This window comes from Echinops telfairi, unplaced genomic scaffold (genome assembly GCF_000313985.2).
Source record: "Echinops telfairi isolate 266 unplaced genomic scaffold, ASM31398v2 ScPeMD7_8;HRSCAF=38, whole genome shotgun sequence".
Classification (NCBI taxonomy): Eukaryota; Metazoa; Chordata; class Mammalia; order Afrosoricida; family Tenrecidae; genus Echinops; species Echinops telfairi.
Window position 1 is genome coordinate 16,293,097 of NW_022103905.1, and position 15,677 is coordinate 16,308,773.

Genomic DNA, 15,677 nt, shown 5'->3' on the forward strand with positions numbered 1-15,677 from the left:
CTGCCTGCAGGAAGTTCCTAAATAATGCTCTATTTGAAATTATATGATTTTGTTTATAAGTCTCTAGAGATCACTGATATATATTTATACACACATATGTATATATAAAGAGAGAGAGACAGTTTAAAAAGTTTAAAAATGATGACATTTTTTTCAGAAGTTTAAAAATTATGAAATGATAAAATTCACAGTGGCTGCAAGGGAGAGGAAGAATTCACCTTTATTCTATGCCTCAATGTCTCATGGAGGACTAGGCCACCTGTGAAGAACTGTAGGCTGTTACTTGGGAGAAGGATGCCACAGCTTCTCTTAAGAAAAGGTAATGGTCACCCTAACTGAGAAGGGGATCAGTGACTATTGTTTCTCTCACTTGTGTCCCCACAAGAATTTAGGAGAAAAAGATTACCTTGGAAAGCTCAAAACATGGATGTGCCTAGTGGGGTGTTCCTGAGTGGTGCAAATGGTTAAGTGCTGGGCCACTGACTGACAGGGTGATCCTATCCAGAGACACTTCAGAAAAAAGGCTCGATAGGGTTTTGAAAGATTACAGTCTGAAAACCTGGCAGACCTGTTTCTACTCTGCAACCCATTGGTTGCCCTAAGTGGAAATTAATTAGATAGCGACGGTTTTGTTTATTGTTTGTTTGAGTTTTGTTGTTTTGCTTTTTTTTAAGGCTTAATGGTGCTGTTGGTGGAGTCTTGGTATCACTGTGGAGTAAGTGTTGGACTGTTAACCTCAATGTGGGCAATTCAAACACACCAACCGTTTCTTGAGAGAAAGATAAGGCTGTCTAGTCTCATCAAGATTCAGTCTTAGAAAACCTGTACAGGGTTGCTAGGAATGCTGGTAGTGTTGAGGGCTGCAATCTGCATGGTCAGCAGTTCGAAACTACCAGCTGCTCCTCGGGTGAAAGACTGGGCTTTGTTCTCCTGCAAACAGTAACCGTTTCAGAAACACACTGGGGTCCCTATGAGTTAGCTTTGACCTGATGGCAACGAGATGTGTCTGAAGTGACGTGACGGCAGTGGGTTTGGGGGATGAAACTGTTAGAATTATAAGATGTGGAGTCGTTTCTTCAAAGAGAGGCTCAGTGTAGCACTTTTGTTGACCCAGCTGACAATATAACCAGCTGAAAGGATGATAGTCACTTGTTAGACTAAGAGGGTGATTTCTAGAAACGAAGGACTCTATCGAGAGCACACTTTGCTAAGACAAGAATGAAATCCCCAGAGTTGAGGATCACCTGTGATCCTCACAGTTCTTTCAATGTCTTTCTCAAAATATTATGAAGAGCATCCTGGCTAGTGTGCAGATACACTATCCAGTGCTCTGGATATTTTAGTCCACTATTAGTCCACTATTTAGTCCATTGTTAATTTATGATGTCAGTAAGTGGAGCAAACCATGTACACTTATCTAGCAGCCTAAAGGTTGGTGATTCAAACCCACGCAGGGGCATCAAAGCAGAAAGGCCTGCTTCCATGAAGATTACAATCAAGAGGAGTTCTACTCTGAAGCACAGGGGCTCACCATGAGTCAGAATTGCCTCAAGAGCAAGGAGTTTGGGCATGCAACTGCTCAACCAGATCAATAACTTTGGCCCCTTACATAATGCAGTTAAAATTACAATACCAACAGCATGCTGCACCTTCATCAGGGCCCATGTTTTGGTAACTGTTCTCATTCTGGAGGAAGAGCTTTTGCCCCGAGTCAGTTGACTTAGGATCAGCAGGGAAGCTACCTGGAGTTGGACTGGCCTACTGGCCTGAGTCCTTATGAGGATCAAGGTTCTTCCCAAGGTACCACAGGGAAGGGCTGAGAGGCCTTAGGAGGGGCACATGACAAGGACCCGAGAGCAGCCTTTAGGAGCTGAGAACAGACTCCAGCTGGCCAAGAGCTAGACAGTGAGCATCGCATGCTTTTCACCCACAAGGAAATGAATTCTGCCAAGAACCCGAGGGAGTCTAGAAGTGGATCTTTCTGTTCTCAAGTCCACAGATGAAGGCACAGCTAGCCAACTCTTTGATCGCAGGCTGTGAGACACTGAGCATAGGCACCATCTCGGCCACACCAGGCTCCTTGCACGGTGAATCGGTGTGATGATAAATTTGTGCTCTTAAGTCAGTAGGTTTCTGGTAATTTGTTCAGCAACAATAGAAAACTCATATAGTAATGTAATGGTAACAGTAATAGCAAACCTAATGCTAAGGTGAGGTGAATTTGAATAGCCATTCATTTTGATTATATAAGTATGGAACTTCGTGCTCTGCAAAGATATCCTTCCAAAATTTGCAGGACATTAAAAACCTTGATCATATATGAGGCCACAGCACTGTAAAGGTAAACATGAATTGACTCCTCATGGGACTCTAACCTTAAATATGTGGGCACACATTTAGTATTGGTTTCCCACTACCCTTTCAGGATACCACCTATATGCTCAGAGTTCACACAACACCCTTGTCTTGTGACCTCTGTTTCCCACCGCCCCTCTGAATCCATTAACTTACTAAAAAGAGTCCCAGACTTCCAGACTCATGGAACGTAACCAATATTTACTACCACAATTTTTTTGTAGTCAAAAAGGATCCAAACAAACAAAGAGATGTCTATAGAGTGAGGTGTGGAAGTTCCGCCAAGGAGCTTCCATGGTCCCAGGGACACGTGGTCCTCCAGAGAGCAGATATTCTGGTAAACGAGGGAGCTCTGGGAACATCCTTGCCAAAGGTTCTTATTAATCAGTCCTGCATGGTAAGGTGCATCATGCCTCCTGAGGGCTTGTAGTCAATAGTCTGGTCTGGTCTGGTAGCTTCTCTGGAGAGCATCACATTCTCAGGTGTAGCTTGGAAGTCCAGAAGGAGACCCTCCAGTTATTCGAAGAGCGATTTTTCTAGTGCCGAGGACAAAGACCACCTTACTTTGGGTAAAACTGTATCCTTTAGCCCACTGCCACAAGGGGAATTTAGTGGGGGAAAAATATCTTTGTGGCAAAAAAGCTAGCTAACAGTAATAAAGCAAAATTCTCTTGCATACAATGTTAAAGAATCACATGGCCAATTTGATTTAAGAGGAAATCACAACAGGCGTCAAAACAGAAACCATGAACTTTCTAAGAATGAAAACCAACCAAGCAATATACCAGAATATGTGATTATTGGGAGAGCAGAGGCATGAAGCCAAGCACTGAAGACCTGGCTGGAATAACATGTCCTGTCCCACAGGGTAGCACGTACCTTAAGATCCCGAGCAAAAGGCACAGAGTGTTCAGGTCTAGTCTATAAACATTTTTGAAGGTGAGTCAAGCAACTCATGCACAGTCCATGACACTGAGTAATCATCGTCTCTTGACTGAAAGTGATAACTGCCATGACTCTCAGCTGTCCCCCTCCTCGAAGAATGACAAGGCAGACAGGACACTTTCTCTGGGACCGCTAGGTTCTGATTTGCATAGTTGTTTGGCTTCTGCTCATCCGTGCAGACTTTGCTGTGGCCTGGCTTTCAGCATCCCAGCAACACGCCAGCCTCCACAGGGTGACAAAACGACTGAACGGGAGTGGACGGCCAAATTCGGACTGCATCATTGGCTCCCTCAGTAAGAAAACAGCAAAACCTTCTCTGGGTTATTAAAATCTTGCTACTGTTGTATCCCACAAATGCATCGTGGGACAGCTTGCTGGGCCATTATGGTGCCAGGGTGGGAGAAGGCACATCAATAGTGAAACCTCAAAGGGGACGTGCTTGAGATGGAGAGGCAGGGAGAGGGCAGAAGGCTACACTTCCCGAAGCAGGAACTACGCTGCGCCTTGGTTGCCAGGGGCAGTGGAACCCAGGCCGATGTGAAAGCACTGAACCAACGATTCGGAACGACAGCAGCTCATTTGCTTTTAGGGTACCATTTATGCTTGTTCTTCTACTCGCTTCATAAGTAAGAAAATAGGCACCTTTGTGCGGACCTCAGCATTAGGCCGGAAATCAAATGATCCTCTCGTCAAAGACTTGACTTAAACCTAATTGATTCGCACTCGTGAGAAATAATGTATAATTTATATTGCCTTGTTATTCATTAGTACTCTCCCTTGATCACGGAAGGAATGTTGAAAAGCCACGTGTGGCACATCCTATGGAGTCCACCTCCCAGTCTAAGAAATACTAGTGTTTTCTTCACTTTCTATTTATCTGTGAGCTGTTCTATTATTGTTTTTAATTCGTCTACTCAATCTTAATCAAGGTTTATCAAAACCTAACCGGTCACTACCACCAAGACTATTTTGACTTATAGTCACCCTACAGGACAGACTAGAACTGCTCCTTCAGCTTTCTGAGATTTTAAATCTTTATAGGAGGAGACTTGTAGTTCGCAGTTCAATGTGTAGCCTACAAGCCCACCACCAGCGCTCCTACCATCAGGGTCCACGGTAATGCCAATGTAAGCTCGCAAAGGGACCTACATGGTTCTACCATTAGTAGCCAAGTGAGCAAAACTGTGTGATGACTTTGGAGAGGAATAAATTACTGCAGAAATGAATGAGCTATCAGAGGATGGATTTTCATAGTCAGAAGAACAGAAACACCTATTGTGGATCATCCTTTCAGAGTGTTTTGCATATTCATTTGCATATATATTGCCTGCTTTGGACATGGCATTGGGCTTTTGTGTTAGGCTTTCAATATGGATATACCATTTACCAATAAGAAAATTATTGAAGTGGTGAATCCTGTGAAATTTGGCAAGTGTGTACACATCAAATACATTTGACTTTTCAGCCTCTTCTTTTAATGTAACTTTTATATGAAATAAAGTAACCAATTGACAGTTTTCAAAAACAAACAAAAAAGTATTGATACAACTATAACAGTTTTCAGAGGGAAAGTCAGAGCCTTTCTTTTATAATAAATAACTACAATTTATTAATTATCAATTAACTAAAAAAATGCACATGAACAATAAGAGAAAAATAAACCAAGAGAAATGTATTAAGAAACTGAGAAATTCATTTGTTTTATGTAAAAACTGACCCTAATGGCACATTTCTTATAAAAACAAAAACAAAAAAATATCTTACATTTTTAACAACTGTGCTCAAGGAAAAAAGAGAATATAATTTCTAAAAATGTATAAATGACCAAAATTAACTTAAGCCTTATATATAACAGAAACTACGGCATTCTCAAATGTATACCTCTCAATGAAGAGTTAAGACCATATTTGTTTATAATCAAAGCCTATTAACTTAAAAACAGCAGAATTCTTGAGTATTTTAAACTGATTCATATAGAAATTTTCCATGTAGCAGTCTTTTATGGATACCCTTAGTATCATGGATACCCTTAGTCTGATATCAAAACATAAAAGAGAAAACACAAATAACTTAATAATTTTAGTTGTAAATAGCTAAATCCCCCCCCAAAATGAAAGAAAACTAAATATTAGAAAACTAACCACAGCAGTGTGTGTGTGTGTGTGTACAAGGAGGCTTTAAAAACCTGATGGGAAAATTCCATATTTTAATTCTATTTTTTCCATGAACTTTTAAAACCCTCTTAAATTAAGACCTAGTGAACTTTTTGTTTTTGTTTTTAGGACTGGAACACTGGTTGAATAGTAGAACATTGTAAGTATAATGTAATTAATTTGTAAATACTCCAGAGATATTTGGAAAAACAATACACATTTTAAATCTTGCTTTCAGCTACCATCAAATTGCCTCAAACTCTTGGTGCCCTTATACTTGGTGACCTTATATGAAACGGAACGAAACTTTGCCCTGTATCATCCATGAATGTGGGGAAGTGTAGAAGGGACGATGTTTCATAAGCTTCTTAGGTGTAAGCAAACTCCTTGGAGGAATGAGTGTCTGGACCCGGGGACCCGAGACCTTAGTCATGAGAGGGGGCCAGGCGTCTAGATCAACTGGTATAACACAGTTCACAAAGGTAATATTCTACATCCTACTTTAAGGTGCAGTTTCTATAGTCTGAAAAGCTTGCAGGCCATCTAAGAGGCAAGTATCGACCTCTCCTCATCAGGGGCAAAGAAGAGTGAAGGAATTAAAAGACTTAGGGAAACAGTCCAAAAGACTCATAAACCACGCAAACCACCACCTCCACTGCCGCGAGACCAGCAAAACTAGATGGTGCCCGGCTACTACTATCAACTACTCCGGGATCCAATTAGAAGGTCTCAGTCCAAGAGGGAGGCACAAAAACAGAGAACAAAATTAAAAATTATTATAAAAGGCCAGATTTACTAGTCTGATAGAGAATGATAGAAACCAAAGTCTGGGGCCCTTAGGCACCCCTCCAGCCTGGGCCTGAACCCATCCTAGAGCATCACCATCCAGTCAAACACCAGCTAGGTCTATAAAGTGAATAATAGCACCAGGAATAAATGTACTCCTCCTTATAATCAAAAGAAAAAGTTGCCCTTGCACCAAAAGAAAGCTCAGGATGGAGATGAAGGACCAAATGGAAGTAGGAAACTCAGGGAGAAAATGAAAAATGATATGGTTACTGCGGTACAGAGTGAATTACCAGGTAGACTTGTTAGATTCCTGGTCTCCATCTTGGATCTATTGAGTTTCTCAGGGTGAGTGATTCTAATGCATACTAAAATCTAGGTGTTGTAAAATAAAATATTCACTAAGGATCAAAAGTATCTGTAACATTTGAATGATTTTTACCAGCAGCATCTTGCAATTACTTGAGAAAAAGAAATGGCTGGGTATATCCAGAATCGGGTTCGAACAAGAAGAGTGTAGAAGAAACTAAAGGAGTAAGAGAAATTTGAGAGGCAAGTAAAAGGAGCACCATTAACCTGGATAATGATGTGGTAAGAACTGGGTGGAGCGGGAGGAGTTGAGGACTGGAATTTATAAGGAGGATATAAGGCAGATTTGTGTAAGTCAGAGAGGAGGCAAACTGTGGAACTGGAAGTACAGTAAGGGGAGGTGTTTAGGTGTTAAAAGATTTTGAAAGTGGAGCAGAACTGGGTGATAACATGGTCCCAGGCAGTAACCACATCGTATAAAAGGCTACAGAAAGACTGGAGATGAATTTGGTCAGGGAAGTGGGGTAAGAGTAAAAGGCAGTTACTTTTATGACTGCAAAGGAAGCCAGGCCTGTTTCAGCCTGGGACCCCATGGGTAAACCACAAACTAGGGGGGCAGAGAGGGATGGAGCCAGGGGGCACAAGAACTGCATAGGCTGACCTTGGAGATTCAGCTTGGCATGACATCCACAGGAGTACAATTTTAGAACTGTGGCAACAAGAATAATCATGCATTGGCAAAATTGGCTGACAGAGAACCTCTCAGATAACTCTGTAGCTATAGCTGGGGTATTTTACTATATAGAGTGCTCATTGGCAGGTCTTTGGTACTTAAACTATCAATTTCTTAACAGTAGGAACCTCTCTAATGCATTTTTAAATTTCTTCTGCTTAGTGCTGTGACAGGCGTTTGGTAAATGGTCCCCAGTTGTTCTGGATGAATGAGTGATTGAAAGGAAGGAAGCAGTCCCATGGTTTCAGGAGTGAGAGCACTCCTGTGAAGGCCCCTCTCAGCTGAAGGGAGGGAGAGATATTATTCAGTGCTTACCTTCTCTGAATGCTTAAATATACACATGGCATCTGTATGTGTGTGTATACATGTGTATATATGTATATACATATGCATGTGTGTATACACACCTGTATAGATATATACATATGTGTCTATTCATATGACATATACATCCAGATGGAGTGACACAGCGGCTGCAACAATGGACTCAGGTATAGGACCCAGTGTGAGGATGGCATCCAGGCAGCATTTCCTTCTGTTGTGCATAGGGTCGCTGTGGGTTGGAACCGACTCAATACACTTAACACAACAACACACATATGTCATATATATATATATATATGGCTGCCGAGAAATGTGAGTGAGCTATACTAGGCATAAGATGGAGGTGAAAATGTAACTGTCACTTGGAGTTAGAGTAAAAGAAAACAAATATTTTATGTTCCTCTGACAGAGAACTATATGTTCAGTACATTTAACTCTGAGTAGGTTCAAACCTCCAGCTTTTCAGTTCGTCACCGAGTATGTTAACCATTCAGTTACCTTGGAGATCTGGTGACCACTTTAGACTCCCTTCAATCCATTGTCCACCTCAAAGTCAGGATGATGTCTTTAAAAGTCAAACACATTTGTGCTCATGTTCCTGTTTAAACCACCTACATGACATATCATTCCTTATAGCCCTCAATACAGGCCAGGAGGCTCAGAATGATCTGATCCTTGGCCACTGCTTCTGTTTCCTGTTGGACCAGGCTTCTTTACTCTGCCTGGGGCCCAGCCACGGTGGTTTTGCTTGTTTGATTTTTAAAATATTATTCCTTGATAGGAAGCATGCTTTCCCTACTCCTTCATCCAAGGCCTTTCTTTGTTCATGTACTTTCCCCCAAACTTTATGTAAAATCCTCCATGATTCCTTCTGATCTCAGCTTAGACATGACATCCTTGGAGAAGTCATCAGGGGTCTCTGACAAGGTCATGTCTCTTTGAAACATGGTACCAATCTTCTAGCACATGTCTCTGTTGCGATGTTATGTACTTGTATATATGATTCACTCACCCATGTATAGTCTTCTTCACTCTACTCCAAGCTCCATGAAGGCTAAGTAAGAACCCCGTGGGCTTTTGCTAAGTGCAGTGCGTGGCACATAATGAGCATGCCATAAATATTTGTCAGATGAGTAAATGACGAGACCGAAGAACACCCTTGTTTGCTATTAGTTGAAATCACAGTCATAAAGTCTTGTTCCTCTGGTCCATCCACTGGCACTTGGGGAAAGTGTGGTAACTTCTAGACAATGGTATCCATGCTAACTTAAGCAGGGGTTGATGCTAAAATGTTGCTTTTTTGCCTTGGCTCTGCAATGCTTCTTCTCGGGCAAGTCAGAACTTCTGCAAGCTTGGACTCTAGGTCTCACCTGCAGATAAGCCTTCTCCTTTTGCCTGTGGACTCTCAGCAGCTGTTTTCCCCACACGCCCTTTCTGCTTACCTCCTCAGCTGGAAACAAGGGCCTCCTGCAAAGTAAGCAAGGGCCAGAAACAGAACCGACTTCTCTTCAGGAAGGTGGGGAGGAAGGACTCAGACAGCTTCTAACAGGCAGATGTGACTGCTGGAGTCTCTTTCTCCATCCCTGAAGGCAGTGGGTCTTATGAGTCTCCGAGTGCTTTCATGAAGCCACTCCAGTGATCCTGGAAGAAAAGGAGAGTGATGAATCTTGTAAAGCAGCAAACTTACACTATCTGCTTTGCACAAACTCACGTCGATATTTGACCTGACAAACACAGTCCGTGGCTGGTGAAGATGTGGATTCATCAAACTTAAGTGATATAACCTAATAGAAAAGCCATAGCAAGGTGTGTTTACCCCTACTTTCTTGTTTACTTGGGATGACAAGAGGTGAAACCTCATATATTTGATTAGGTCCATTTACCTTTCATTTCTGTGTAACTGGGGGGACATAGACCATTCTATCTCAGTGCTCTCCATTCAGTACACAGTTTTACACTGCTCTTGTTTATTTTCGATGCACTCTGGGAAGTATCTTCCTGGTAAGTGAAGATGAGAGACCCTGGGTTGTGCAAATGGTTAAGCCCATGATCAGTAGATGAAAGGTTGGTGGTTCGAACCCACCCAGAGACAACTCCGAAGGCAAATCTGCTCTACACAGGTGAGGTCTCTAGGCCATGGAACTGCCTCGACAGCATCTCCAACAACAACAACTGAAAAGGAGAACCTGGGTTTTCAAAGTGGACTGGCTTCTTCAGAAGAAAGCCTTAGAATGCAATTCCTTCTCCAGTTTGCTCATTCTTACAGCCCACGCTCTCCTCAGCTAATGAGATCCAGCTTCTAGAGCCAGGGAAAAGACCCCCATCCTGTCCTACTGGCGTGGTGATGGTCTCTCTATGTTAACGTCCCCACCTTTGAAGGCAGTGGTTCCTATAAGGCCCTGGTGGCATCATGAAGTCTTTGAAGTGATACTGGAAGAAAAAGAGAGTCACACATCTTGTAAAACAGCAAACTTTAGTGTTCTTCATATTTTCTAGTTTGTATAGAAACTCTTTTAGAAAAGAATGTTTATCTTAGACCTACATGGACTTGATGATTCTAAACTACACCCCAACCACCCACTGTAGAAAAAAAAATCAGAAGCTTGTAGTTGTGTAACATGTAAATCTCATCTGGCCTGGGGCCCATCGTCACTGTGGTTTGGCACAGAACACAACATCTCTTTTCTCATCTCTTTAAAAAAGAGAGAGAGAGACTATCTTGAACATAAAGGTAATGATTAATCTCTTGGGCACAAAAAGGCAAGTTTTGGGGATTTTGGGCTCGAACTCACTGACTCAAACAAGCAGCAGCTGAATAAGGGGGTGACAGCTTCCCCAGAAGAGGATTAAGTCTCAGCCTCTAATTGGGACGGCATTGTTACAGTTAAGAGACTCACCAGGCACCTCCAGGAATCTGTCGGTAGGGGTCGAAATCACCATTTCCATGGGAGAGTGAAGGGAAGGACCAGAACCGACAGAGTGGTGGAGAGTAGTCCTGGGAGAAACATCAAGATGCAGTCTGAGAAGAAGAGCTTCAAGAAGAAACTGGTTTTGAAGAGCAGCTTAGCTAAGGAAACCCTATCCGAGTTCTTGGGCACGTTTATAATGATTGTAAGTATTTCCTGATTTCCTACATTCTGACCGTGTAACCCTTCCCTGTCTGCCTGTCTCACGGTGGAGAGTTCGCCGGACTTTGTTTTGAAGTTAGATTCATCTCTTTCAGGATGGAAAAATGCCCTTTCTGGGCATTGTTGGCTATTTTAGTGATCACAATATTACATTTTTGTCTATTTATGTCATTTATCTACAAAGTTTAAAGAGAGTGGGGTGGAGGGGGACTGAAGTGGTATCATCACTTGGGGGATTCACTCAGACTTTGATAAGGCTTTTGTGATTTAAAAATCACTCATTTGAAATTTTTCTTATTGATTAATTGATTTGTACCCTGCTTGTCCTCCACAAGTTATTGGCAGTCAATAAATATAAATGTCAAGAAACAGCCCATTATAGCAAGTACTTGGCAAGAGATTATGTTGTACAACTTTCCTCTAGTTCTTAAATGCTTCCTCCCCCCAACTATCATGATCCCAATTCTACCTTACAAATCCAGCTGGACCGGAGGATGTACACTGGTACAGATGGGAACTGGAAACACAGGGAATACAAGACAGATTGACCCTTCAGGTCCAGTGGTGAGAGGGGTGATACCAGGAGGGTGGAGGGAAGGTGGGGTAGAAAGGGGGACCCGATTACAAAGATCTGCATATAACCTCCTCTCTGGAGGTCAGTCAACAGAAAATTGGGTGAAGGGAGACGTAGGACCGTGTAAGATATGATAAAATAATAATGACTTGTAAATTATCGAGGGTTCATAAGGGAGTGGGAAAGGGGAGGGAGGGGGTGAAATGAGCTGATGCCAAGGGCTCAAGTGGAAAGCAGATGTTTTGAGAATGTTGATGGCAACAAATGTACAAATGTGCTTGACACAATGTATGGATGTATGGACTGTGATAAGCATTGTATGGGTCCCCAATACAATGATTTAAAAAAAAGAGAGATTATGCTGTCAGATCACCTGACCTTTAATCAATTAGAAATTGCCCTTGGTAGCAATACCATTCTGAGCAACAGTACAGCCTTGTTTTGTATCATTTTCAGCTCCATCTAGTTTCAGCTGATCTGTAACAATCTTTAATTAGACAGTTATGAGAACTCTCTAGGCTTCGATGGAGGACTGGTTCTAAGAGCCTCCTGAGGATTTTGCCCAGTGATTTCCTCAGTTGTGAACAAGCTGCTGCACAGTTCTCCCCCCGGCACTGGTTGTCATCTTCTTGTGGACTCCTGCTTTCTCTGGGTCCCAAATTCTTCGCTGGAGTCAGACCATTTGTGTATGGGGACTGCTGTGCTTACTTATTGTCCTGTGTAGCAACTATTGGTTTTAAGGCACTTCAAAACAAACAAACAGTATGACTCAGAGATTTATATTTGCTAAGTATGAATCATTTCCTTTGTCTTAGATTTATTAAGCATTCTCTATATATGCCATACATAAAAAGCTCCATGCCTTGGGCCAATGTATAATGGTTTAGGAAGATGTGTAATGGTAAAAGAATATGCTTCGAGTGTATCATGCAAGTCAAGATTGGGAAACGAATGTGAACTCACAAAATTGAGTTAATGTAAAATGGAGAGTCTTGTGTTTCCTGGTCTCTGGGAGCCCCCTTTCCCCTGTTTCACGCAAGTATCTTCAACCTGGAACCTCACCCCTACCCTGTAGGGCAGTGGTTCTCAACCTTCCTAATGCCACGACCCTTTAGTACAGTTCCTCATGTTGTGGTGACCCCCCCCCACAAAATTATTTTCGTTGCTACTTCATCACTGTAATTTTGCTACTGTTATGAATCGGACGCCCCTTGTGAAAAGGTTGTTCAACCCCCAAAGGGGTCTCGACCCACAGGTTGAGAACTGCTGCTGTAGGGGCTGAAGGAGGTAGGAGGGAAAGAGAGTAAGTGAAAACAAAGGATTCTTCCAATTTCACTCACTGCTTACTGGCACAGCACCCTTAGTAGGATAGAGACCCTTCCTCCTGTTGCCTAACAAGTGTGCCCTAGCGAGGAGGAGCGTGGCTGGGGGCTGGTACCACAGGCTGTCTGAAGCCGCCTACTGACCTGCACGACTGAGAAGTGAAGAACATTCGGTGGCCATTCTGTTCTGCGGGCTTTGCAGAACACAGAGAAGGAAGTGAAGTGGACATCCCTTTCGCAACCTAAAAAGTTAAAAACCTCCTTATTTCTTAACCAGAACCTGTTGAATAACCTCACTGCTTCTGAGTTGAGATGACAAAAGCTGTTTCCAGTCATTCATGATTCGATTCATCTAGTGAGTATCAGGCCTTGCCCCTAGGGTTCAAGGCTCTGGCTAAAGAAATAATATCTTCATTATTGTATGTGGAAAAATTGAGCTCTGTTTAGCCTGAAGAAAGCCAACTCTCTCCTGAAAGGCATCCTTTCAAAGTGTACCTACACTCGTTTTCTAAAGCAAACCCTAATGGACCCTAGCAGGGGGCTTCAAAAAAGTGCGTGGAAAAACAGAATTGAAATAGAACAGAATTTTCCCACAATTAAAAAAATCATTTTAGTAGGAGTTCTTATGGATATTATAATAATCCATAATTCACTTAGATCAAGCATAATTGTACAATTGCTGCTACCATCAGATTTTTGTTTCTTCTTGAACTCTTTGATATCAGTGCTCTTTTATCTCCTTCCTCCCCTCCCCTACTCCTCAGGACCCCTTATTATTACATGATATAACTTTATTAATACTAATATTATTATTTTGAAGTATTTTACACCATCCAGTGTATCCATACAGTCATCATTGCTGTCAGTTCTACCTCCCCCTGCCCCTTTCTCCCCCCTCTCTTCCATTAACTTCAAGGAATCATTACTCCCAATACTATTTCTAAAGCATTTGTCTTCTTGGATTTCATGCATCAAATGATCTTAATTATACAAATGAATGTACACAAGTTTTAAAAGATTAATGAGGTAAAACTAAGACCCTAATAGGGCGAGGAAATATTAAAGAACTAGAGAATACTTATGTGTTTTAACAGTGCTATTCTGCACCCTGGATATATCATCCATTCCATGTGGCTCTTCTGTGAGGGACTGTCTAATTGTCTTACAGGTGGCTTTTGGGTCTCCACTTTGTCTAAGCGCCTTCACATCAATTTGATTGCTTACTTTTGAATTTCTGATACTTCATGATCACACAGGCTGGTGTGCTTCTTCCATGTGGGCTTTGTTGCTTCCCTGTTAAATGGCCGCTTGTTTAACTTTAAGCCTTTAACACCCAAGAAGCTATATCTTTTAATAGCCGGGCACCATCAGCTTTCTTCACCACATTTTCTTATGCACCCATTTTGTCTTCAGGGATCATGTTGGGCAGGTGAGTATCATACATTGCCACATAATTAGAACTAACTGTTCTTGTACTGAGATAAGATTTAAGTAGAGGCCCAAATCCATCTGCGTCCTTAGTGCATTCACACAAATATACCTACCTATCTCCATATACTTATATACTTACATATCTATATTTATACATATATACATATAATTTTTACTTTATTATTCTTTCCTCTTTTCCTGTTTTCTTTCCTCTTGGATACATTTCAATTGATCAAACACGACCAGGAACGCTACACCTTTCTCGCCGTCAATTTTAGATCCCATGCTATTCTGCTGTCTCTCTCATTATTTGCTCATTGCTCCCTCCACCCACCTCCTCCTCTCCCATGCCTACCCCCAGTGTTGGTCCCATTGCCGTCTCCCTGGGGTTGCTGATCCTGCCTATCTTATATAGATAGACACCAATAGAAAAGAGAGAGAGAGAGAGAGACCATACAAATACTTCCAAGTCTGACTGTTGTCCTGACCCGTAGTGTATGAGTACCCCTCTGTTAAATAGTGAGCAGGCCCTGTTATAATCCATTGGTCCAATCCCCTTTTCTTTAAGGGATCCATATGCCAGGACCTTCTTACCTAACTCGACTTACACCCTTTTAGTCCTCAGCATTCGTGACTGAGGGGCGTGCCTTCTACAAGACCCCATTGCTCTGCCTGCAGTCAAGGATGGAGTGGTCTAGTGCCCCACCCCTACCCCATTACACCTTTAGACTTTTAGTGTGGCCCCCTTGTGGATATCCCCCAATCAATTCAGATGAGCTGCCAAATGCTGCCTTCACCCTCCACCCCCCAGGCCCGAAGTCCACAATCCAGATTCCTCAGGGATTTCGTGGCTTTGCTCCCATTGCTGGTCTGTTGCACTCGCCTCTTGGTTTTGGCCCCGTGTGGGTGGCTCAGACTGGCAGTACTCCCTGAACTCTATCTTCAGTGCTGTCCTCTGTAGCACTGTCACCTAGGGAAGGGACGTCATGTCTGGATCTCAGGATGGCCCTGAAGTCCTCTGTGTGAAGAGGCTGCTCTGAGCAGGAATGTCACCCTCAGGACTTGGCACACTGGAATGAGGTCTACTGTCTCTCTCCCTTTCTTGTGGAGACATAAACAATACCCTCTCCTTGGGTGGATTAGTACCCTGTTCCCCCATTACCATCTTTTCTTCCCTCACGCCTCTGTGGGTCATAAAGCCATGGGGAGGGGATGTCTTTCTGCACTGTTGCTATATACATCTTTAAAGCCCACCCCCCTTTTGTTTTTTGATGACATATGAATCATTGTGTTTACTATGGCTTTTGCCAGAGTTGCTGATCCTCAGTCCAGGAACTGTGCGATATGTACAATTTCCCTTGTGCCTATTATGTTGTTTGAACTTACCTCGGTGGACTCATGCTGTACTTGTCCTTTTGTGCTTGGTGAACTTCACTTACCATAATGTCCTCCAACTCTTTCCATGAGATGAGGCGCCTCATTGTTTCATCACTGTTTTTTAGGGATGCATAGTAGCACTCCATTGCCCACAAAACTTTTTGAAACCAAGAAGCTTCTGCTCAAACACATTTTATTTTTATTTTTTAAAGCATTTTATTGGGGGCTCATACAACTCTT

General features: G+C 42.4%; 1 protein-coding gene across 2 annotated transcripts in view; it reads left to right on the top strand.

The window, feature by feature from the left end:
• The first annotated feature begins 10,407 nt into the window (after positions 1 to 10,407).
• The window catches only part of AQP9 (aquaporin 9), a 54,051-nt gene continuing 48,781 nt past the window's right edge, over positions 10,408 to 15,677 (top strand). For both annotated transcript variants that reach the window (XM_004709451.2, XM_045286526.1), the window contains exon 1: positions 10,408 to 10,716. In XM_004709451.2, the coding sequence (XP_004709508.1) occupies positions 10,618 to 10,716 (99 nt within the window). In that variant the 5' untranslated portion in view covers positions 10,408 to 10,617. The remainder of the gene's footprint in view (positions 10,717 to 15,677) is intronic.